General features: G+C 45.6%; 1 protein-coding gene across 2 annotated transcripts in view; it reads left to right on the forward strand.

The window, feature by feature from the left end:
• Positions 1-16,121, forward strand: part of KCNIP3 (Kv channel interacting protein 3, calsenilin) — a 133,429-nt gene extending 117,308 nt beyond the window's left edge. For both annotated transcript variants that reach the window (XM_006873518.1, XM_006873519.1), the window contains 4 exons: positions 8,455-8,562; positions 9,177-9,281; positions 10,014-10,076; positions 16,074-16,121. In XM_006873518.1, the coding sequence (XP_006873580.1) occupies positions 8,455-8,562; positions 9,177-9,281; positions 10,014-10,076; positions 16,074-16,121 (324 nt within the window). The remainder of the gene's footprint in view (positions 1-8,454; positions 8,563-9,176; positions 9,282-10,013; positions 10,077-16,073) is intronic.
• The last annotated feature ends 9,318 nt before the right edge of the window (positions 16,122-25,439 follow it).

Raw genomic sequence — 25,439 nt, forward strand, 5'->3', positions numbered from 1 at the left:
AACCCTCAACCAGGTGTACTGAGACCATGGCAACAACATCCGCCTCAAACGCAGTAACAAGTGTGAGGAGGAGTGTTTCATCTGCCATACATAACGTAGTTATGAGTCAGAACTCACTAGACAGCACCTAACAACAACAACTTCTGCCCCTGGTAACCACTAATAAAGTTAAGTCTGTATCCACTATTCTAAATAGTTTATTTTGTTGTGGTTGTTGTGAAGTATCATCAAGTTGGTTCTGACCCATAATGACCTGGTATAAGATTTCCAAGGAGTGACTGGTGAGCTTTGGGGTTTAAATTATTTTTCCTATTTTAATTGACTCATTTCATTAGCATATTGTTTTCAAGGTTCATCCATATTCTTATGGATTGAATTGCAGTCCTGGTTTGACGCCTTTGGGTAAGCACTCGAACACAAGATCACTTTGAACCATGAAGTTAGTGGTTCAAACTCACCAGCGGCTCCTCAAAAACCCTATACAGACTCTCTATGAGTCAGAACCAACTTGATGGTACTTAACAACAACAATATGGATAAAATTATGTCTCCCACAAAATATGTCTTTTAAATCCTAAACTCTCTGGCTATGGCCCTAATCATATTTGGGAATGGGTTGTCTTTGTTACATTAATGGGGCAGGATTGTAAAAGGTTAAGCAAGATTGTTAAGTAATTTCTTTAGAGATATAAAAGAGATCAAACATTCAAGAGAAGCAGAGATTGGGGAAGATTGATGTCAAGGTACATGGAGGTCTCCAAGGAACCAGGAAACAGAAGCTGAAGAGACAAGGACCGGATTTCCTCCTTCTAGGGGAAGACACTTCCCACAGAGCCACAAGTCTGAATTCAGACTTCTAGCCTCCTAAACTGTGAAAAGATCCATTTCTGTTCATTAAAGATATCCACTTGTGGTATTTGTTATGTTGTTGTTGATAAGTGCTGTCCAGTCAGCTCTGACTCATAGTGACCCTGTGTAGGAGTTCCAAGGAGTGGCTGGTGAGTTTGAACCACTGACCTTGTGGTTCAAACCAATCTTGCGGTCCAGTGCTTTATCCCACAGTGCCACATGAGGACTCCACATTTCCATTAATAGCAGCACTAAATAACTAAGACACACGCTGTGGCATGTATCAGAACTCCATTTCTCCTTATGTTGTTGTTGTTGTTAAGTGCCATCCAGTCGGTTCTGACCCATAGCGACCCTGTATAGGGTTTCCGAGGAGCAGCTGGTGAGCTTGAACCACCAGCCTTGCAGTTCAAATAGCTTTGCAGTCAGGTGCATTAACCCACAGCACCACACCAATATTCAACGTATGTGTGAACTACATTTTGTTTATCCATTTGTCAGTTGATTGGCTTTGGAGTTATTGCCACCTTTCTGATATTGTGAATAGTGCTGCAATTAACATTGGTGTACGTGCCACTGTTTGTGTTCTTACTTTCAATTATATGGGTTTATACCTAGGGATGGAATTACTGGATCTTATGGTAACCTGGAATCCTAGTGTGGCACTGTAGGATAAGAACTAGACCATAAGTTCGATTTGAACTGCAAGATTGGCAGTTCAAACTCTAGTCACTCGTTAGAGACCCTATATGGGGCCCCCATGAGTCGGAATCGACTCAATGGGCACTTAACAACAACAATGGTGATTTATGTTTAACTTTTTGAGAAACTGTCAAGTTGTTTTCCACAATGGTGGCACCATTTACAGACATACCAATAATGAATGACGATTACAATGTCTCTGCTTTCTGGTCAACACCTGTTGCTTTCTATTTTTTCAAATCATTGCTATCTTAATGGATGTGAAGTTCAGAAATGATAAGATTTAAGGTTAGCAAAGCTTAGGAAAAGACCTGGAGTCAGAAAACCAAAAAGGAACAACACACTCAGCATTTCTCAAGCTGGGGGAACTGAAGAAAAAATTCAAGCCTCGACTTTCGTTATTGAAGGATTCTCTGAGCGAATTATTGAATAATACAGAAAGCATCAAAAGAAGATGGAAGGAATACAGAGAGTCACTGTACCAAAAGGAAATGGTTAATGTTCAACCATTTCAAGAGGTAGCATATGATCAAGAGCCAATGATCCTGAAGGAAGAAGTCCAAGGTGCATTGAAGGAATTGGCAAAGAACAAGGCACCAGGAATTGATGGAATAAAAATTGCAATCTTTCAAGAAAGTGAGGCGGCACTGGAGGCACTCATTCATCACTGCCAAGAAATTTGGAAGACAACTTTCTGGCCAACTGATTGGAAGAGATCTGTATTTGTGCCCATTCCAAAGAAAGGTGACCTAATGGAATGCGGAAATCATTGGACAGTATCTTTGATATACCATGCAAGTAAAGTTTTATTAAAGGTAGTACAGAAACGTCTACAATCATACATTGACAGAGAACTTCCAGAGGTTCAAGCTAGATTCAGAAGAGGATGTGGAATGAGGGATATCATTGCTGATGTCCGATGAATATTGGCTGAAAGCAGAAAACACCAGAAAGATGTTTACTTGTGCTTTATTGACTATGCACAGGCTTTCGATTGTGTGGATCATGACAAGCTATGGACAACATTGCAAAGTATGAGTATTCCGGAACACTTAATTTTGCTCAGGAGGAATCTGTACATGGACCAAGAGGCAGTTGTTCGAACAGAACACGGGAACACTGGATGGTTTAAAATTAAGAGAGGTGTGCGACAGGGTTGTATCCTTTCACCATACTTATTCAACCTGTATGCTGAGCAAACAATCCGAGAAGCTGGGTTCTGTGAAGAAAAACGTGGCATCAAGATTGAAGGAAGACTCATTAACAATCTGCGATATGTAGATGCTACAACCTTGCTTGCTGAAAATGAAGAGGACTAAAAATATTTACTGATGAAGATCAAAGACTACAGCCTTGAGTATGGATTACATCCCAATGTAAAGAAAATAAAAATCCTCACCACTGGACCAATAAAGAACATTTTTATCAATGGAGAAAAGACTGAAGTCGTCAAGGACTTCATTCTTCTTGCATCAACCATCAATACTCATGGAAGCAGCAGTCAAGAAATCAAATGATGTATTGCATTAAGCAAATCTGCTGCACAAGACCTTTTTAAAGTGTTGAGGAGCAAAGATGTTCGGTTGAGGACTAAGGTGCGCCTGACCCAAGCCATGGTATTTTCAATAACCTCATATGCATGTGAAAGCTGGACAGTGAATAAGGAAGACCATAGAAGAATTGAAACATTTGAGTTATGGTGTTGGAGGAGAATGCTGAAAGTGCCTTGAACTGCCAAAAGAATCAACAGATCTGTGTTGGAAGAAGTGCAGCCAGAGTGCTCCTTGGAGGCCAGGATAGCCAAACTTCGTCTCTCATACTTCAGACATATTGTCAGGAAGGACCAGTTGCTGGAGAAGGATCTCATGTTTGGTGGAGGTTCAGAGAAAAAGAGGAAGACCCCCAGTGAGATGGATTGGCAAAATGGCAGCATCAATGGGTTAAAGTGTGGCAACAATTGTGAGGTTGGCCCAGGACCGGGCAGTGTTTCATTCTGTTGTACCTAGGGTCACTATGAGCTAGTATCGACTCGATGACACCTAACAAAAACTTAGGAATATCCTTACCACTCTCCTCATCTTCCTTGTGGTCTGTGGTCCCTTTAAGGTGGTAGATGGGAGGATCTTGGGGTATGGGGCTATGCTGTTATTGGCTGAGTTGGAAGCACCCATTAGGAGCCCTGGGCTAGGTGCCATGTCAGAAGGTGGTTCCTCCCAGGCCAGGGAATTGTCACAAAGGCATCATCCTGGGCCTTCCCCACCTCCAGGAACTTCCTGATTTTAAGTGCTCTGTTTTACAGTGAAGGAGCCATGGTAGTGCAGTGGTTAAGCACCCAACTTGTAACCGAAAGGTCAGCACTTTGAGTCCACCAGCTTTCCCTGAAGAAAAAGATGTGGCCCCCTGCTTCCTTGGAAACCTTATGGGGCAGTTCTACTCTGTCCAAAGCCACTAGGAGTCAGAAGCAACTCAACAACAAGTTTTGTTTGTTCCAAAATAGCTTTTTTTCCAAAAAGGAGAAGAGCCCACATCCTCCCACTTTAACGAGCTCAGCCATTTCCTTGTGAACTCACAGCAGAGGTGGGGATCCCAGTGGTCGGAAAGAAGCCCCCGTTGGAGGAAAATGAAAAAAAAAAAAAACAAGATCCATTGTCATCAAGTCAGTTTGAACTCCTGGTGACCCCATGTGTGTCAGAGTAGAATTGCTCCATAGTGTTTCAGTGGCTGTGATCATTCAGAAGTAGAAAGCTAGTCCTGTCTTCTGAGGTGCCGCTAGGTAAAACTGAACCACCAAGCTTTCAGCTAGTAGCTGAGTGCTTAACTATTTACACCCCCCAGGGACTCCTCTGCCTTGGGGTGGGGGCACAAAACCTGGTTCTGTTTGGAAGCATCCAAGGACATTCAACCATGCCTTGGAGCCTGCCAACCAGCCCTATAAAACAGAAGGCAAGTCTGATCATCAATATTTACCATTCACCCAATCCTTTTTACTTAGTACTGAGAGATGAAACACATGCTCATTAGTTTACTTACATGGTAAAAATAGGATAATTCCCCTCTCCTCACCAGAATGACTACCAAAAATTAAAGGCAAAACAAGCAAACCTCACAGGAGCTGAGCCAGAGACAAGTGCTCATTTCACATCAGGGTCTCACTGCCACTGAGTCGATTCTAACTCATGAACTGCCCGAGGGTTTCCAAGGCTAAAAAGCGTTACCAATGCAGACTACCACCACATCTCCCCCTGGAGCAGCTGGTGGGTTCAAACCACTGATCAAGACTCCTTCATTCAACTAAAACTTAGATAGGGGCAAAGCTTTTAAAGTTATTACAGTTGCTCTTCAGTACATGCAGATTTTGTGTTTGCATATTTATCTTGTTGTTGTTGTTGTCAGGTGCCATCGAGTCAGAACCGACTCATAGCGACCCCATGCACAGCAGAACGAAACAATGTCCGATCCTAGGCCAACCTCACTACCGCTGCCACACTTGAGTCCATCAATGATGCCACCTGGCTGATCCATCTCGTTGGGGGTCTTCCTCTTTTTCTCTGACCCTCCACCCTACCCAGCATGACATCCTTCTCCAACGATTGTTTCCTCCGGACAATATGTCCAAAGTAGGAGAGACGAAGCTTAGCCATCCTGGCCTCCGAGGAGCACTCTGGTTGCACTTCTTCCAAAACAGATCTATTGGTTCTTTTGGCAGTCCATGGCACTTTCAGTATTTTCCTCCAACACCACAACGCAAAGGCATCAATTCTTCTACGATCCTCCTTATTCACTGTCCAGCTTTCGCATCCATAGCATATTTATCTATTCACTAAAATTTATTGTAAAACTATCACCACCAGCAGCCCACCCCCATCAATATAGCACTTCCATGGACATTCACAGACATGAACCGAGCAGTGAGAAAGTTGAGTCTCCCAGCATGCAGTTTCCTTGCTGAGCTAGAGCAAAGAAAGCTATAATCAGCCTTCTTGCTTCAGTTCATACAGTAAACAGGTATCCATCACCATCTGTTTAGTACCACATTTTTTGTACTTGTGCTCTTTTTGTTGGTGATTTTGCTGATTAAAATGTCCCCCAAGTGTAGTGCTGAAGTGCTGTCTATTGTCCCTGTGATGTGCCGTATGGAGAAAATAAATGAGTGAGATAAGCTTCCTTTAGGCATGAGTTCAATGTTAATGAATCAACAATACATATTAAATAAGGCATACTGGAGTCCTGCTGTGGCACTGTAAAATAAGCATCAGAATTCTAACCGCAAGTTCAGTTCCAACCCACCAGACATTCTTTGGAAACCCTATACAGAATTGCTATGAGATGAAACTGACTCCAAGTCACTTAACAACAGCAAACAGAAACACATAAAAAAAAAAACAGGTTGATGGAAATGTGACCAGAGGCTTGCAGGAAACGAACCCTGTATTTCCATCTAGGAGCAGCAGCCCAGTATTTTCTAATTCCGTTTACAGTGACCTTACAGAACACAGCTACTATAAGTAAAGAGAATCAGCTGTATGTAGGATGCCGGTGCCTTTTCAGAGCCTGGGATAAAGCCAGGCAGCTCAAATGGAGGCCAGGCTCATGTCAGGAGAAGGTGGTGGCTGCCTCTCTTCTCTCTCCCACTGCAGCAATCGACTGCTCCCTGTGTTCAGTAACCAATGCAGACACCTCCATCCGCCAGAGTGAGTGCAGCTACCAGAAGGATGAATTCACCTGTATCCACACAATATCCTCAATGCAAAGAAATCAAAAAGCCTACAACTGGACCCACAGGTAACATCATGATAAATGGAGAAAAGACTGAAGTTGTCAAAGACTTCAGTTTGCTTGGATCCACAATCAATGCTCATGGAAGCAGCAGTCAAGAAATCAAATGACGTGTTGCATTAGGCAAATCTACTGCAAAAGGCCTCTTTAAAGTGTTAAAGAGCAAAGATGTCATTTTGAGGACTAAGGTGCGCCTAACCCAAGCCAAACTCATGCTCATGTGAAAACTGGGCAATGAATAAGGAAGGCCACTGAAGAATGATGCATTTGAGTTATGGTGTTGGAGGAGAATATTGAAAGTGCCATGGGCTACCAAAAGAAGAAACAAATCTGTGTTGGAAGAAGTACAGCCAGAATTCTCCTTAGAAGCCAGGATGACGAGACTTCGTCTTTCATATTTCAGACATATTATCAGGAGGGACCAGCCCCTGGTGAAGGACATTCATATTTGGTAAAGTGGAGGGTCCGTGAAAAAGAGGAGAGCCCCAATAAGATGTATTGAAACAGTGGCAGCAACAACGGGCTCAAACATGAGGAGAATCGTGAGGAAGGCGAACGACCGGGCAGCGTTTCATTTTGTTGTGCATAGAGTTGCTATGAATTGGCACTGACTCAATGGCACCTAACAAGAGTGGTGACGAATGCACAGCACGATGAATGTAATCAATTGTCACTGAATTGTACATGCAAGAAGTGTTGAGTTGGCAAATGCTGTATATGTTTTTACAACATTAAAACAAAAAAAGAGATACAACGGGATGGAGGAGTTTTAATTTCGTCACTTGTATACCCCCCTGATTTAAAGATATTTAAATAGATTCACAGGGTTTGTTCTGGACAAACAGCAGTTACCAGCCAGTTCTCTCACAAGAGCCTCTCTTTGTACTCAGCTGTCTTGGGTTTTATACTGCTCTGTGCCCGCAGGCTAGCCTGCAGACTTTTCTCGGCACTGCACTAGGCCCTCAGTGGAACCCGGAAGCTTCCAGCTTTCCATTGAAGCCATTTTCTTTCATGATCCCTGTGACACACTTTCCTCCCCACATTCTCTGGTTCTTCCTGGAACGCCTGATGTTCCCATATCAGAGCCTCTGATGGGGACCTCCCATCACTCCGTCGTTTCTCTCCTATTTTCTAGCTCTTTGCCTTTTCACTCCACTTTATGGAAACTTTTTCAGCTTGTTCTCCCAACCTTTCTTTGGAGTTTGTCATTTTGTTTATATTTAATTCCCAAGAGCTCATTCTTGCTCTAGGTTATTCCTTTTTCATATATAACATCCTGTTCTTATTTGGGGCATGCAAGGTTTCTCGTCGCTGAGTCTATTCATTTTACTTTTAAGCTTGTTTTTTTCCTTCCTGACATAATCTTTGTTTCTTCCCAATGGCTTTCTCTGTTTCCCTTGGTCTTTCTTTCTCATGCTATAGGCTTCCTCGGATCCAGAAAATCTGACAAATCTTTGAGTGAGGACTAGAGTCCCTTGGTTCAGTGCCCTGTCCCCCTCCCCCCACTTCCTTGGGATGCCCCTTTCTCTGCTCGACTTTTCCCCAATAGACCAGGAAGACCCCATGGGGCATGGGAAGTTTAATCTCCAAATCTTCCAAGAGGCAAAGGGAAAGACTTGCTTTCTACCAACTGTTATAATAAAGTAATTGAAGTATTCACATTAAAATTTAAAAATCCATGTCTTGTCACTTGAGTGACACATTATAATTACACTTCAGAGGTGATTGCAACACACAGGTATGTCATGACCCCAGCATTGATTGCTATTAGTTTAGTTTTTTTTTTAAAAAGGGATGTATTTTTAGGTACCTTTGAGGTGTACACGCTTGATAAACTAAGAGCACCCTCTTTACTAAGAGAGGACCCCTCTAGGTCTTCTCTGTCACCAGAGATACATTAAATGGGTTCAAGACACCATATATCAGATCTCTTCTTTGAAGACATTAGTGAAAGCTATCCACACCATACTCACTCACTGGGTTCACCTGAAGGGCTGTCATCTCACTGATCTGTTATAGGGACACCTCTCCTGTAGATTTCAGTGGAAGCCACACAATGCACTGGAAGTTGAATCTGGATGCTAAAGTCTTATTCCTTGCCCTCCCTGTCCTCCTTTATTACCTTAGGACTTTGTGGTGGGCCTCTCCATCCTGCTGCGGGGAACAGTCCATGAAAAGCTCAAGTGGGCCTTCAATCTCTATGACATTAACAAGGATGGATACATCACCAAAGAGGTACCAAGGTGGAGGGGACAGCATCTTCCCTACTGTTGCCCTGCACTCTTCTTCCTTCTTCTCCTCACTCCTGTGGTCCCACCTGTGCTGTCTCCCTGCTCCATGCAGACACATGGCTTTCAGCCTGACCCTGGAAGACAGACTGCCTCTGGGCTCTCAGTCTCTTCTGCCCATGCCCTGACATTTGGGTGCAGGAGTGTGGGATTGTGCCCCACCATGTATCACGATCCAGTTCCCAGATCATCCTTTCTCATGGAGAGAGCCTAAGGGAGACCCCATGGAAAAACAGCACCTAGCTTTGGCTCCAGCAGAGCAAAGGAGTATGGCCCCTTAAGGCAGAGCTGCAAATGGGGGCTTTCTACACAAAACCCACAAATGGGTTTCTCAGATTTTTCAGGTATCTGAAGTCATTGCTGCAAATTCAAAGTATAGAGTTTGCACTTAAAAATCTATCTCCACCTTCTCTTTGAAAGTCAGGGGTCCTGGTCTTGGCCTGACTGGACAAGCACGCAGACTCCTGTCTCCTCGCTCGCATACCTTCTCCACCCTTTGGTGCAGCCCCTTCCCTTTGGGAACCTGGCTCTCCCTCATGTCAGCCCTCTGGTCCCCTCCAGGAGATGCTGGCCATCATGAAGTCCATCTATGACATGATGGGTCGTCACACCTACCCCATCCTGCGGGAGGACGCGCCTCTGGAGCACGTGGAACGGTTCTTCCAGGTGAGAGTGCTCCAGACCAGGGTGGTTGGGGATGGGATGGGGGAAGGGTAGCCTAATAGAGAAAGGCACTATTGCTCTTGGAACAACTCTGAGCCTTCCTCCATGAGGTGGTTAAACTTGCCTCCCAAACCTGGCTGCTAGTTAGAATTTGCCACAGAGTAAATGAAAAATACCATCCCAGCTCCACTGAATCACATTTCAGGGGTAGATTGGGGCTTTTGAAGCAGCTGGCCACGGTCCTGGGGCCTCTCAAAATCACTTCTAGCTCTTACAGAGAAGCTCCTGACACAGGAGTGGGGTTGGGGAGTTGACTGTCCTATGTTCATGAAGGTGGGAACCCCACAATGCAGGTTGAAGGGCCTGAAGGCTCAGCCCCTCACTTCTTGGGAGCTTTAGTTGCTCTATCTGTTCCATCTGTGGGGACACTTTCTAAGAAGTTCACCCCTAGGTAGGTAGTTAGGGAAGTAGCTGAGGTAGGGGCAGAATAAGGAGATACCTAAGAGGTCAGCTATGGAGGTAAATGTTGGCATTAGACAGGCCTTCATGTGGCCTAGATCCAGGGTGGGGGCTGAGGGGACGAGTTGAGTGGGATTTTGGTGTTCTGTGATGGGAGGCATGGAGCTGGGTGCCACCCACTGGATGCTCATCCACAACCACATCCTCGGGCATTGGGCAGAGGCCATACCTGATGGTTCACAGACTCACCAGGACCTTGTGCAACTTGTGTTGCAGAAAATGGACCGCAATCAGGATGGGGTGGTGACCATTGACGAATTCCTGGAGACCTGTCAGAAGGTAAGCAGCCTTAGAAAGCTTGGAGCAAAGTCCTCTGCAGGTTCTGGCCAGAAGTGGGTGCTTGAGGGTCTCATATCTTCCCAGGGTCCCCACACATCCAGTCCTAGGGCTTCTCCCCACCTCCCAGGTGAGTTAGAGCAGAGGGCTCTAAGCTTCAGTTGAACTCTTTGGTTAAGTTCATCTCCTGTCCAACCCCACCCTCACCCACTTCTCCCAATGTCCTTCCATTGCACTGTTTCCAGTCAAGGGGGGCAGAGCCAACAGGTGGGTGATTGGCCCTTGTGGTCCTCAGGAGAGGATCACACTAGGGGCTGGCACCACCCAAAACCTCTCCCACCACCACTCATCTGTCAGTTTGTCGTACTCTGGTGTTTTGCGTGTTGCTGTGATGCTGGAAGCTACTCCGGCAATATTTTAAATACCATGACGAACAGGTTTCAACTGAGTTTCCAGACTAAGAGCGACTAGGAAAAGGAAGAAACAGACTATTTCCAAATATTTAGTCACTGAAAACATTATCAGTAGCAATGGAACAATGTCAGATAGCATCAGAATATTGCGTACTGAAACATGATGAAGAGCACTAGAATATTGTCAGATATAGTGCTAGAAGATGAGCCGTCAGGTTGGAAGGCACTCAAAATACGACCTTTTCCCCAAAGTAGAGTTGACCATGATGACATAAATGGAGTATACCTTTCAGGACTTTCATTTGCTGATGGTACACAAATGAGTTTCTCTCATCCAAATGAGGAGAAACAGCTGTAAACATCCATTAATAATCAGATCATGGAATGTACAAAGCATGAGTCTAAGAAAATTAGAAATTGTCATAAATGTAATGGAGCACATAAACATCGATATCCTAGACATTAGTAAGCGGAAATGGACTGGTATTGGCCACTTTGAATCTGACAATCACATGGTTTACTATGCTGGGAATGACAAATTGAAGAGGAATGGTGTTGCATTCATTGTCAAAAAGAACATGCCCAGATCAGTCATGAGGTACAACGCTGTCTATGATAGGATAATATCCATGCGCCTACAGGAAAAACCAGGTAATACCACTATTATTCATAGTTACACACCAACCACTAAAGGCAGTGAGGATGAAATAGAAGATTTCTACCAAATTCTTCACTCTGAAATTGATCAAACATGCAATCAGGATATACTGATAATCACTGGCGATTAGAATGCAAAGGTTGGAAACAAAGAGGAAGGATCAGTAGTTGGAAAATATGGTCTCGGTGATAGAAATGATGCTTGAGATCACATGATAGAATTCTGCAAAACCAATGATTTGTTCATTTCAAATACCTTTTTTAAACAGCATAAGAGACTACTATACACATAGACCTCAACAGATGGAATACACAGAAATCAAATTGAGTACATCTGTGGAAAGAAACAGTGGAAAAGCTCCATATCATCAGTCAAAACAAGGCTAGTGGCAGATTGTGGAACAGACCATTGATTACTCATATGCAAATTCAGATTGAAGATGAAGAAAACGAAAACAAGCCCACAAGAGCCAAAATATGACCTTAAATATATCCCACCTGAATTTAGAGATCATCTGCAGAACAGATTTGATACATTAGACACTAAACACTGAAGACCAGAAGAGTTGTGGGATGACATATACAGGAAGAAAGCAAAAAGTCTTTAAGAAGACAAGAAAGAATGCAGAGATCAAAATGGATGTCAGAAGAGACATTGAAACTTGCTCTCCAATGTAAAGATGCTAAAGCAAATGGACGAAACGAGGAGGTACAAGAGCTGAACAGAAAATTTCAAAGGTCAGCTCAAAAAGACAAAGCCAAATATTATAACAAAATGTGCAAAGATCTGGAGTTAGAAAACCAAAAGGGAAGAACACGCTCAGCATTTCTCAAGCTGAGGGAATTGAAGAAAAAAATTCAAGCCTTGGCTTTTGTTATTGAAGGATTCTCTGAGCAAATGATTGAATGATACAGAAAGCATCAGAAGGTGTAAGGAGTCACTGTACCAAAAGGAAATGGTCAATTTTTTAATTATTTTTTTTTAAGGATAAAAGGCCTTATTGTGCAAATTCTATAGCAGGCCTCCAGGTTGGCAGGGAGCCAAGTCCATACCCTAGGCCTGTCCTGGTTCCTGCCTGTTTTCTGTCCCCACTTTGGCCTGAGTGTTAGGTTTCCCTGAGGAGTGTGCAGGTGTCTGGAGCGTGCAGTGTGTGTGGCACTGAGAACACTGAGGCACTCAAGAAGCAAGAAGGACAGCTAGGTGGTGAGAACCCCATGGCCCAGCTCAGGGGCCACCACACATGACCAAGCAGTCCTCCCCACTGCAGAACACATGGTAGATGCTGGTGGGAGGGAACATGGCCACAGCCCCAAGCAGGGAGCCCACCTGGATGGCCACACCTGCTGCCAGCAGTTCTAGCCGCCCACCTCCATGTAGCAGGGAGCTCGCTGCCACCTTCATGTAGGAGAACAAGCCCAGATGCAGCACCCATGACACCACCACAAGGACTACTCCTACAGAGGTGCCCACCAAGGGTGGGCAGGGACTTAGGACTGCCAGTGTCATCAGGAAGGCCCCAAAGAGCACACCCAGCAGAGAAAGAGCAGCCAAGACTGCCAGGGACCTGCACAGCACGCCCGTGGCCAGGAAGCAGGCAAATGGGTTGGCGGTGCTGTCCAGCACCATGGCCAAGTGGTAGGCCAGGAGCCCATAGGGGAGGCAGAAGAAGCTCTGTACAGCGGGCAGTACACTACTGGTCAGCGCATTGGTAACAGTCAGAAGGCTCAGCAGACAGCCACTGTGGGCTGACAGCAGTCCATGGGCCTTGGGGTTGGGGCTGGGGGTGGTGCCTGCTGCCTGGTTCAGTGACTCCTATAGGGGCAAGACCTCTTTCTCTCCCTCCCCACCCTCAGGACCAGCTCTTGGGGCCCCCACTCTAAGAACATCATACAGGAACAAAGCAAAAAATCATTAACAAGGCAAGAAAGAAGGCAAAGACCAAAATGGATGTCAGAAGAGACTCTGAAACTTGCTCTTCAGCGTAGAGGTGCTACTGCAAATGGAAGAAATGAGGAGGTAAAAGAGCTAAACAGATAATTTCAAAGGGCAGCTCGAGAAGACAAAGTCAAATATCATAATGAAATGTGCAAAGGTCTGAAGTTAGAAAACCAAAAGGAAGAACAAACTCAGTATTTCTCAAGTTGAAAGAACTAAAGAGAAAATTCAAGCCTCAACTTGAAATATTAAAGGATTCTATGGGCAAAATGGAGCCCTGGGGTGGCACTGTGGGCTAATGCACTGTACTGAAAAGTTGGTTTGAACTTCAGTGTTGGCAGTTCAAGCTCACCAGCCACTCCTTGGAAACCCTATACAGGGCCACCATGGATTAGAACCGAATCAACGGCATTTAACAACAACATGGGCAAAATAAATGATAAAGTGAATGATAAAGAAAGCATTAAAAGAAGATACAAGGCATACACAGAGTCACTGTACCAAAAACCAATGGTGAGGGGCGATAAAGGCACAAAGTGACTGGCTTACAAGTTTTCAAAGGGAGTTTAGTGTAACAGTGTGCAAGGGAAAATAGAGTTCCCCACTGAATAGTTTTCATCTTGTCTAGATGGGTCTGGTGAAAAGAGATGGGGATAAGATTCTTATAATTCAATGGTGAATAATTGTGACTGTCGCAACTGTAAAGGTAGATTTTTGTAACAACAATGGGGGAGTCATTAATCTTACAGTATAGAAATAGAAGACTCCAGGACCATCAAAAGAGAAGAGCACAAGCAGAGTGTGAGACCCAATCCAGAGAAGCAGTGACACCAGAGATGGAGACAGAGATGAGGACATGGAGAGAGGGAGCAGGTGAGGACTCTGGACTCATAGAAAGAGAGGGACTGGGTGCTGGCAGCCAGGAGGCAGGCTTGCAGAATGTGCCCTTTGGTTGTTTAAATTATTATATATTCCTGAGTGTTTCTGTGTACATCCCCCCCAAACAAACAAACAGGGAATGGAAGCAAATACTGTTGAATGATGATGCACGGAGGAGACTGTAATCACTGCAATGAAATGAAACAATGGTCTCCCATGGAAACTGTCACTCAGTTCACAATAAAAACTTACAAAAAAAAAAAAAAATCAATGGTCAATGTTCAACCATTTCAAGAGGCAGCATATGATCAAGAGCTGAAGAAATCCAAGGTGCACTGAAGGCATTGGCAAAGAACAAGTCTCCAGGAGTTGTTGGAATACAAATTGAAATATTTTAACAAACTGATTCAGCACTAGAGACACTTACTCATCTATGACAAGAAATTTGGAAGATAGCTACCTGGCCAACCGATTGGAAGAGATCAGTATTTGTGCCCATTCCAAAGAAAGGTGATACAATGAAATGTAGAAATCATCGGACAATATCACTAATATCTCATGCAAGTAAAAATTTGCTAAAGATAAGTAAAAAATGGCTGTAACAGCACACTGACAGAGGTTCAAGCCTGATTCAGATGAGGTTGTATAATGAGGGATATCACTCCTGATGTCAGATGGATCTTGGCTGAAAGCAGAAAATAACAGAACTATGTTACTCTCTGCATTATTGACTTTGCTAAGGCTTTCGACTGTGTGGATCATTACAAGTTATGGACAACTTTGCAGAGAATGAGTGTTTCATAACACTTAATTGTGCTTATGAGGAACCTCTACACAAACCAAGAGGCAGATATTCTAACAGAACAAGAGGACACTGAATAGTTTAAAATCAGGAAAGGTGTGGACCAAGGTTGTATTCTTTCACCATACTTACTCAATCTGTATGCTGAGTATATAATCTGAGAAACTGGATTATATGAAGAAGAACATGGCATCAGGATTGGAGGAAGACTCATTAACAACCTGCACTACGCAGATGATACAACCTTGCTTACTGAAAGAAAAAAGGACTTTTCAAATAGTTATTGATATAGACCCAAGACCACAGTCTTTGGTGTGAGTTACAACTCAATGTAAAGCAAACTGGACCAATAAATAACATCATAATAAATGGGGAAAAAAATTGAAGTTGTCAAAGACTTCGTTTTGCTCAGATCAACCATCAACACTCATGGAAGCAGCAGTCAAGAAATCAAACAATGTATTGCATTAGGCAAATCTGCTATACAAGACCTCTTTAAAGTGTTTAAGAGTAAAGATGTCAGTTTGAGGACTAAGGTGTGCCTGACCCAAGCCGTGGTATTTTCAATCACCTCATATGCATGTGAAAGCTGAACAGTGAATAAGGAAGACTGAAGAAGAATTGATGCTTTTGGGTTATGGTGTTGGAGGAGAATATTAAAAAGTACCATGGAGAAAAGCCAAAAGAATAAACAAATCTGTGTTGGAAGTACAAGCCAGAATGCTCCATAGAAGTCAGGATAGCCAGTCTTCGTCTCTCATACTTTGGACATATTATCAGGAAGGACCAGTCTCTGAAGAAGGACATCATGCTTAGTAAAGTGGAGGGCCAACAAAAAAGAGGAATCCCCAACTAAATGGATTGACATAGTGGTGGCAGTAATGGGTTAAAGCGTAGCAAGGATTGTGAGGTTGGCCCAGGTCTGGACAGTGTTTTATTCTGCTGTGCAAAGGATTGGTATGAGTCACTTACCTAACAACAACGAAACCTCTCCCAGCACTGACCTTCCTCTGCCAAGTCCATTACCAGGGGCAGGATACCCTCCCAGCATGGCTGCTTGGTGGCTTGTGGTCTCATTAGGGGCTGCGGCCAGGAAGGTCTTGCCATCCATCTAGCATGGAATCAGGCCTCTGGGTTAAATGACAGCTGGGTGGCCCCAGCTACTCTGCTCCTCAGCAACCCTGTCTTGCCCTGATGAGACAACAGCCACCACAGAGTGCGGAGTACCCAGGGTGGGATCAGACTAGAGCATATTCCCCACACCCTTAACCCAGCTGCCTGACCAGCCCTGCTTTCCTTTTCTCTTCACCCAGGACGAGAACATCATGAGCTCTATGCAGCTATTTGAAAACGTGATCTAGAACATGTATGTGGGGGCCCTAGGCTGGCCATGCCATCTCAACCCCCAGAGAAACCTCATCCTGCCGGGAACAATCTCCATGAGAAACTCTTTTTCTAATATATTTACAAAAGTGAACTGTTTGCTCCAGACACACACACACCCCATTCCTCAGGGCTGGCAGAGCGCAGCCAGTTCGCGGAGCTCTGAGTCTGGCTGGGAGTCGGGTCCAGGCCATGAGAGCCATGGGCCGGACTAGCAGTCCCCAGACCAATGGGAAGACACCTCCTTGGGGGTGAACAGCATAAAGAGCGGTGTTTTCTTGCCACAGGACCACTGGGTTTGTAGCAGGAAAGGGGTTTGAGCCGTCTCCAAAGCCAGCACCCTCTTTTATGGGCCCCACCTGCCCCTTCCTTCTGCCTGGCCCTCTCTACCACAGGGCAGGCCAGCTTCTGGGACTCTTGCGTCCTTGTAGCCCTCTTCCCCCAACCATTCCCTCTGCCCCCTGTATCCAGAGTGCCCCTCACCATCAGACCCTGAACAGGGCATTTTCAACTGGGAAAGAGGTGGAAATGAAGACATTCAGTTTATTCCTGGTTACCTGCTTTGGGTTCTGGGACGCCCACCACTCCACTGATCTGGGTAAGATCAGCTGCTCAGGACAGGTCTGCTGTGGAGCTCTCTTGGCAGGTAGGGGGCACCGAACTCCTCTCTGAGAGGGAAGGGGCCTTTTCAATTCCAGGGATTGGGGTTTTTGGTGCAGAGTCTGAGAGGAACTGTTTCCACTTGTGCTGGTTCCAGGAGAAGTCCTCCTTGGCCCAGTCCTGGCTCAGGGAATACAGTGAGTGGGTCTACCCACACCCCTCAGGTTCTAGACTGTCTGTTCCCTTTCTGGGCCTCTTTGGTCCTAGGAGGGGGCTGAGTGGCTTAAAGGTTGGCAGCAGGAAGCCCAGCTGGGCTTGGAGCCCGGCCTGGGAATGGCTGGTCCCCTCATTCTTTCCCCTCAGCGTGGCTGAGCACTCTCACCTGACGCAGTGTGGCCATCCCCTGCACAGGCTCACCCTAGTCCCATCAAAAAGCACAAGCACCCCAGCAGCTTAGGCCGCAGCCCACGAGGGGAGCCAAGGACACAGTTGTTCTGAGCCAAGACCCTCCTGGTGGACTGAGGCCTGGGTTCCAGCAGCCATGATACGGGTGACCACAGCAAAGAAGTACGGGGTCAGTCTGTGTCATAGAGCAGTGGGGCTCGAAGCCCAACCCTAGCCCAGCCTAGCTCACCAACACTCAAAAGCACAAACCCTGGGGATCTGGCTGGCTGAGTTGTGCTTTAGGGATGGAGGTCAGTGTCAGCAGAAACCTCCAGGAGGAGAGAGAAAGATGTTACTTCCACCTGCCCAGGCCATATGGACAAGGAACCCAGTCCCAGGCAACGTGGCCCTATGCCTGGACGGGAGACTCCCACGAGGAACATTCCGACAAAATACATTCCATCAGCTGCTGCCCCATTCTGCTCAGGCCCAACCCAGGAATCCTGGGCGCCCCAGAAGGCACAAGCCAGCTGCCCCAGATGAGCAAGGTCCCCAGAGGAAGGGTGGAAGGAAGAAGCCCTGGGGACCTAGCCACACTTGTTGGTCTTGGGGCCCCCACGGCTCCCACGTGCAGGTGATTTCCCCCCTTGGAGTCACACTGATAGTCATCTCTGTTCTGACCTGTCCCTGTCGCCTCCTCCAGGAGGACACCTGCTTTCCCTGGCTCAGGGATCTCCCCATACCCCAGCTCGGCCCTCTCAAGGAGCCCAGGCCATAGGAGAGGGGGCTCCTGCCCCTCTCAGCCTTGGGTTCCACTGGCTGTGACTCCACGCTGGGTGGAATGGGAGCACACTGGTCGCATGTCTGCATGGCAGAAGCGTCTCCCTTGGGTGCAGCCTGGGAGGTGGTTCCTGTTCTCAGCGCCCACCAACACTCAGTCTGGTATATTTTAATAAAATAAACTTGAAAAAGGAGAGAGACTGTTGTTGTCTTTGTTCTGACTCTAAATTTCTGGTCCCTGCTGCATTTAGCCATGGCTCCTACCCAGTGGAGTCCTGATGTGTCCCTGTGGGTTAATGTGCCAGACTGCAAAGCTGTTTGAACTGCAAGGTCGGTGGTGCAAGCTCATCAGCTGCCTCTTGGAAACCCTATACAGGGTCTCTATGGGTTGGAATCAACTCGACGGCACTTCACAACAATGACAGCACTGCCCAGTGGTGTGCTGGTAAGTGCTTAACAGCTGGCTTGGGAGAAGGGACAGGCCAAGTGACAGGACTGTGGGTTAATGTGCTACACTATGAAGTCAGTTTGAACTGCAAGGTCGGTAGTTAAAGCTCACCCGCTGCTCCTCAGAAGCCCTATACAGAGTTATGGGTCAGAACAGAGTCAATGGCACTTAATAACAACAACAGCACTCAATTTAAGTATAGATGGGGTGGCAAGGATGGCAGGGTGTCAGCCTCGAGCCTTTCTGAGAAGCTCTGGCCCTGGAAGATGTCAATGGAGGTGGGTGTCAGGGACTTGTTGAGGTGCCATTTGTGTTTCGTGCTAGATCATTGTCCTTTCTCAGCTCCAGGAAACCAGTTCTGGCTGTCCCCTTGTCTGGAAGGTACAAGTCATAGGGCAGATACAGTATTTGTCTTCCCTGGTTTTTATTTTCAAAAGTATAAACTCAGAGAGGGACGAGACCAGAAATGAATGCCTGGTAGGCACAAGCAGTTCCCAGGCTGGGGATGGGAGGAGAGGGTTCTGGAAAGGAACCTGTGTCAGTGCCCTGTTGTTGTCTGGTGTCCTCCAGTCGGTTCTGACTCAAAGTGACCCTCTACACAACAGAATGAAACACCGTCTATCCTGTGTCAACCTCACAATTGTCCTACTTGAGCCCATTGCTGCTGCCACTGTGCCAATCCATCCCGTTGGGGGTCTTACTTTCTTTCTCTGACCCTCCACTTTACCCAGCATGTTGTCCTTCTCCAGGGATTGGTCCCTCCTGATAATATGTCTGTAAGGACCTAACTGATTTTACCTGATTTTGCCTACCTAGAGACTGCTTGACTAAACTCTAGCCAGGCTCAGAAAAACATTTTAAATAGACAAGGCCTCGGTTTTTAGTTCCCTCCAGAGACAAGGTCAATCTCCATTCTGTACATTAGCCTGAACACATCCTCCTGTTCCAGAAACGTGCTAAATCAGCTCATGCTGCCTTAGAATATCCTTTCACCCCTAGCAACAGTGGGAACTAGATAAAGAATGCCAGATGTTTTCCTTTACCCTAGCCTAAGAACAAAGACCACCAGTCCTGACCAATTAAACTGTAACATCTCATAGTTTGCCAATTGTTAACCAATCCAAAGATTGTAAAGCTGAGAAACCTGAGCTGTTTGCAAACTCTATAAAAACCCTGCAGACAATAAGTTTGAGGCTCTTTCCCTATTCCACTGGGTCAGATAAGGTTAGAGACCTGGCTCGAGCTTGAATAAACTACCCTTATGTATTTACATCGTTACACGGCTCCTGGGTGGTCTTTGGGGACCCCGAATTCTGGGCATAACAGTCCTAGGTATGAGAGATGAGGTCTCACTATCCTGGCTTCTAAGGAGCATTCTGGTTGTGCATCTTCCAACACAGATTAGTTTGTTCTTCTGACAGTTTGTGGTACTTCTAATATTCTTCTTCAACATTATAATTCAAAAGCATCTCTATGGTCTTCCTTATTCATTGTCCAACTTTCACATGCATATGAGACAATTAAAAATACCATGGCTTGAGTAGGCGCGCCTTAGTCCTCAAACATATTTTTGCTCTTGAACATTTTAAAGAGGCCTTGTGCAGCAGATTTGCCTAATCCAATATGTTTCATTTCTTGATTGCTTCTTCCATGAATGGTGATTGTAAATCCAAACAAAAGGTCTTTGACAACGTCAATCTTTTCTCCATTTATTATGATGTTATTTGTTGGTCCCTGATTGTGCCATCAAATCAGTTGCGACTCATAATGACCTTATATAGGGTTTCCGAGGCTGTAAATCTTAATAGGAGGAGAAAGCCTCATCTTTCTCCCATGAAGTGGTTGGTAGATTTGAACTGCTGACCTTGAGGTTAGTAACCCAGCTCATAATCCACTATGCTACCAGGGTCATTAGGGCCAGAATCCAGGCCTTGTGACAGCTAATGACCTAAGACTCTTTAGCCCCCGTGGATTACAAGGTTTGGCTGTGGCTCAGAGACTCAGGAGTGCCAAAGGTTATACCTGAGATGCCAGGGCCTTGACCTTGATGTTTGGGATGGGATGTCTTGAGTTTGCTGTGGGCCATCTCTGGGGTGAGCATGTTCACCCCAGCCACAGCAGGTCTCCCAGACATTAAGGAGAAGAGCTAAAATCCTCCCCTAGGCAGGTGGCCCTTAGGCAGGTGTAGGCCCTGACCCATCCACTTCATGATAGACACAGCTCAATGGAGAACCTATCATCCATCTGCACATGCGTCCCCCTCTCCTCCTCAGTGCCTTTCTGTCCCGGCACTATGTGCAGAAGGGGCGGCAGGGCTGTGGTCTCCACGTGGTTGGTGGCAGTGAGGGGCCAGGAGGATGGGGTATCCCTTCTCTCTCTAGGTCTTGGTTTTCCTGTTTTTTTAATGATGAGCCAGATGAGCCCTTCTCAGAGTCCTGCCAGCTCTCAGTGACTTAACTGCAGGCAAGAGAGGCCTCAGGCAAGAGCCAAGTGACAGGGACAGGAAAATGTATCCAAAGCAAGGTGAGTGTGCTCTGGAGCTTGGAGGTGTATGGTGGGGCCTTTAGAGACTTTGGTGCCACTGAGGAGTTAGGGCTTCATCCATATGTCACAGAGGCCATGGCAGTCCCTGAGTTTGGCCAGTGTTGGGGACAGTAACAGGTGTTCCAGAGATGTGCATGTGTGTATATGCACGCAAAATGTGCAGAAAAGAGATGGATGGAGCATGGACCTTTGCATTGGTCCAAGGGCCCACCCAAGGCAGGAAAAGGAAGAGAAAGGTCTGAAATGACATTTCAGAGCAGCCCCAGACAAGCAGCTGCCAGACGAGCCGCCTGGCACTCAGCTATTGGTGAAGAATACAATGATGACCCACACTTATTGAGCAGTTCCTGTGTGGCACTATGGTTTAATGCGCTGGACTGCTAAGTTGGTTTGAATGACAAGGCTGGCAGTTCAAGCTCACCAGCCACTCCTTGGAAACCCTATACAGGGTCACTATGAGTCAAAACCATCTCGAAGGCACTTAACAACAACAACAGGCACTTCACATATTTTAATTCATTCATTTCTTACAATTGGCCCATTTCCCAGATGAGGAAACTGAGGCACCATGAAAAGAATATTTTGCTCAAAGATGTACATGTAATCTATGGTGGAGTCAGAATTTCCCCACACTTTTATAGAGTCACATTCACCTGGATGCCCCCTGACATCAGCACTGAGGAGATTGAGTGGTGTAGTGGACCCAGTGTCTGAAGAACTCCTGTGCTTTGTACCAGGTGCTGCCCTTGAGAAGAGATCACATGGCAGCATCCCCACAGGCTTCAGCCTGCAGCCTCTCAGTCCTGAAACCTGAAGAATCTTCTAAAGGAAGCCCTGCCCAGCACTGGACTCCTAACCTGACTCCCAGGAACCAAGATTTTCCCAGCTCTATGGAACAAGGTGGAGTCCTGGTGTGGCGCTGTGAGCTAATGCATCAGACTGCAAAGTTGTTTGAACGAAAAATTTGGTGGTTCAAGCTCACCAGCTGCTCGTTTGAAACCCTATACAGGGTTGCTATGGGTCGGAATCGACTCAATGGCACTTCATAACAACAACAATGGAACAAGGTTATTGCAAACAAATGATGGGGAGCAACTACAGGCCTGCCCAGGTCATACCCTCTGCCTCGCTCACATATGTATGGACACTTGTCACCACATTTGGGGCCTGTCTTAGTCACCTAGTGCTACCATAACAGAAATATCACAAGTAGGTGGCTTTAACAAACCAAAATTTGTTTTCTCACAGTTTAGGAGACAAGAAGTCCAAATTCAGGGTGCTTTCTTTCTGTGTCAGCCCTAGAAAAAGGCCCTTTACAGCTTCTCCTTCCTGGTTCCTTGAAGACATCCATGTGTCTTGGCATCAATGTTAACCCCATCTCTGCTTCCTTTGTTTGCTTAATCTCTTTTATATCTCAAAAGAGATTGCTTTAAAACATTGTTGTTGTTGTTGTCAGGTGCCATCGAGTGGGAACTGACTCATAGCAACCCCATGCACAGTAGAACGAAACAATGCTCGATCCTGGGCCAACCTCACCACGCTGCCACCCCCGAGTCCATCAATGATGCCACCTGGCCGATCCATCTCGTTGGGGGTCTTCCTCTTTTTCTCTGACCCTCCACCCTACCCAGCATGACATTCTTCTCCAATGATTGTTTCCTCCGGACTACATGTCCAAACTAGGAGAGACGAAGCTGAGCCATCCTGGCCTCCAAGGAGCACTCTGGCTGCACTTCTTCCAAAACAGATCTATTGGTTCTTTTGGCAGTCCATGGCACCCTCAGTATTCTCCTCCAACACCACAACTCAAAGGCATCAATTCTTCTGCGATCCTCCTTATTCACTGTCCAGCTTTCGCATCCATATGAGGCTATTGAAAACACAATGGCCTGGGTCAGGCGCACCCTAGTCCTCAAGCTGACATCTCTGCTCTTCAACACTTTAAAAAGTTCCTGTGCAGCAGATTTGCCCAGTGCAATACGTCATCTGATCTCTTGACTGCTGCTTCCGCGAGTGTTGATAGTTGATCCAAGAAGAATGAAGTCCTTGACAACTTCAATCTTTTCTCCATTGATAAGAATGTTGTTTATTGGTCCAGTGGTGAGGACTTTTGTTTTCTTGACATTGAGATGTAATCCATATAGAAGGCTGTGCTCTTTAATCTTCATAAGTAAATGTTTCAAGTCTTCTTCACTTTCAGCAATCAAGGTTGTATCATCTGCATATCGCAGGTTGTTAATGAGTCTTCCTCCAATCCTGATGCCACATTTTTCTTCACAGAACCCATATCCTACATTAATCATCTCATAAACATAACAAAGACAGCCCATTCCTTAGTGGTATTATAACCACAGGTAGAGAAGTTAGGTTTCACAACTATCATTTAGAGAGAGATACATTCAGTTCATGACACGGCTCCTCTCAATAATCCAGGAGAATATCTCCATCTCTAAATCCCATCTGCAAAACTTGCTTTAAGGTAATATTCACTGGATACAGAAATTGGGACCTGAATATCTCTGGGGACTATTTTTCAGCCTACTGCAGCTTTCCCTTTATAGTAAGTCACTAGTCAACAGCATTATAGCTAAGGCTGTAGGGTACCGGAGTCAAAGCCACGCTGGCAGGGAGTAATAAAACAGAAATTTAAAACTGCTCTGGCTTACCCCAAACCCCGTATTGTCTTTGCACTAATCAAGGGAGTTTGGAGTGATGGAATACGGATATTGTGACAGTTAAGGTTTTGTGTCAATTTAGTTAAACCAGTTAAGATGTAGTTATCACCTGCATGATGAAATCTACTATGATGCCATCACCCCATGATGTGATCTGCTGTGATCAGCTCTGATCTGATGTTATTTTCCTATGTTTTATAAATCTCACTTCTATGACGTTCATTTATAGCACATAGGATAATTAATGAGTCCTAGTGTGGTGCTGTGGATTAATGCATCAAACTGCAAAGCCGATTGAACTGAAAGGTTCAAGCTCACCAGTTGCTCCTTGGAAACCCTATACGGGGTCACTATGGGACAGAATCGACTCGATGGCACTTAACAACAACAAATGATGTTAATGGACTCCGGGTGTGGTGCTGTAGGATCAGCACTGGATTGTAAACCACAAAGTTTGAAGTTCTAAACCCACCAGCTGCTCCTCGAAAACCCTATACAGAGTCGCTATGAGTTGGAACTGAATCTTAACAACAACAATATAATGTTAATGAGGCCAGATGAAATCTACACGATTAGGTTGTATCTTGAGATATAAAAGATGACAGAAGTGAGCAGAGAAACTGTGGAATACGTCCTTTGGACCTGGGGTTCCTACACTGTAAAACTCCTAGATCGATGACACATGGAGAACTCCAAAAAATGCCGGGCCCAAAGATGCTGAAATGAGCCAAGGACATTTCTTCAGAGCTGGGGCTCTGAATGCAGATTTCTAGTCACCTAGAATAATAAATTTCTATTGGTAAAAGCCATCCACGTATGCTATTTCTATTGGTTAAAGCCACCCACATATGCTATTTCTGTTATAGCAGCACTAGAGAACTGAGACAGATAGAACAGACTATGATAGAACTCAGACTATCTCATGTTTGAGTTTAAATTTTTAGACTCAAATACATAATAGTATCGCACAGAGAAAGGAGAGATTATTTTTGCCTGGTGAAACAGTGAAGAGGTGACCTTCAACATGGCAGGGCAGGTGGCCAGATGGTTGTTTCTGGCAAAGGAACTAAAGTAAATAGAGCAAGGTGAGAGGCATTCTTGGCACTAGGCAAGTGATCCTACTGGGCAGAAGAAATATGACTGGGATGATGATGTGAACCTGGAGACAAGCAGTACAAGAGGGTCCTGAGGTGTCCTCAAGCACACAGGTCACAGACCCACCCATGTGGCAGTCATTGAGAGTATAAGCTTTGGGGAGAACAAATAAGTTGGTGGATTAGGTAGAAGTGCAGTAAAGGAGCTCCGCCAACAACACAGAATACCCAACCAAGCAAGCTCAGGGGATGGTCCCAGAACTCTGAACCACATACAGAGGAATATTTAGAAGGTTGGAAGGCTCACTACTGGGGGAATTTGTGGCAGAAGCAAGAAATCTATTGCTTTCTAATCCGGGACGCTCAGCTGCTCCAGGAGCTGCCATCTTGGGTAAGACCAAGTGGGGGAAGGATCGGAGTGGCCACAGACACTTGGCAGAACCGTGGAGATAAAGGTGTGGACATTCTTTTCTTTTGGTATCTGTTCATTGGTCCCTTGCTGTCTGCACACCTCCATTCTGGTGACTATAAGGGTGTCTGAGCTAGTGGGCACCCCAGGCCCACCCTCAGAGGATTCTACTACGTATGCACACAGATCTCCTTGAAATTTAAAGAGACAGTTTCCAATTAAAACCAAATGGCCACAGCCGGCCCTGAACTGTTTCCAACTAGAAAAAAGGCCTGAATGGGGATTGTGGAGCAAGACAAGCAGACAAAAGAGGAAATAGGCCGAAAATTAAATCCTAAGTTACGTCAAATGACCAACAGTGG

The sequence above is a fragment of the Chrysochloris asiatica genome, unplaced genomic scaffold (assembly GCF_000296735.1).
Source record: "Chrysochloris asiatica unplaced genomic scaffold, ChrAsi1.0 scaffold00245, whole genome shotgun sequence".
Taxonomy (NCBI): Eukaryota; Metazoa; Chordata; class Mammalia; order Afrosoricida; family Chrysochloridae; genus Chrysochloris; species Chrysochloris asiatica.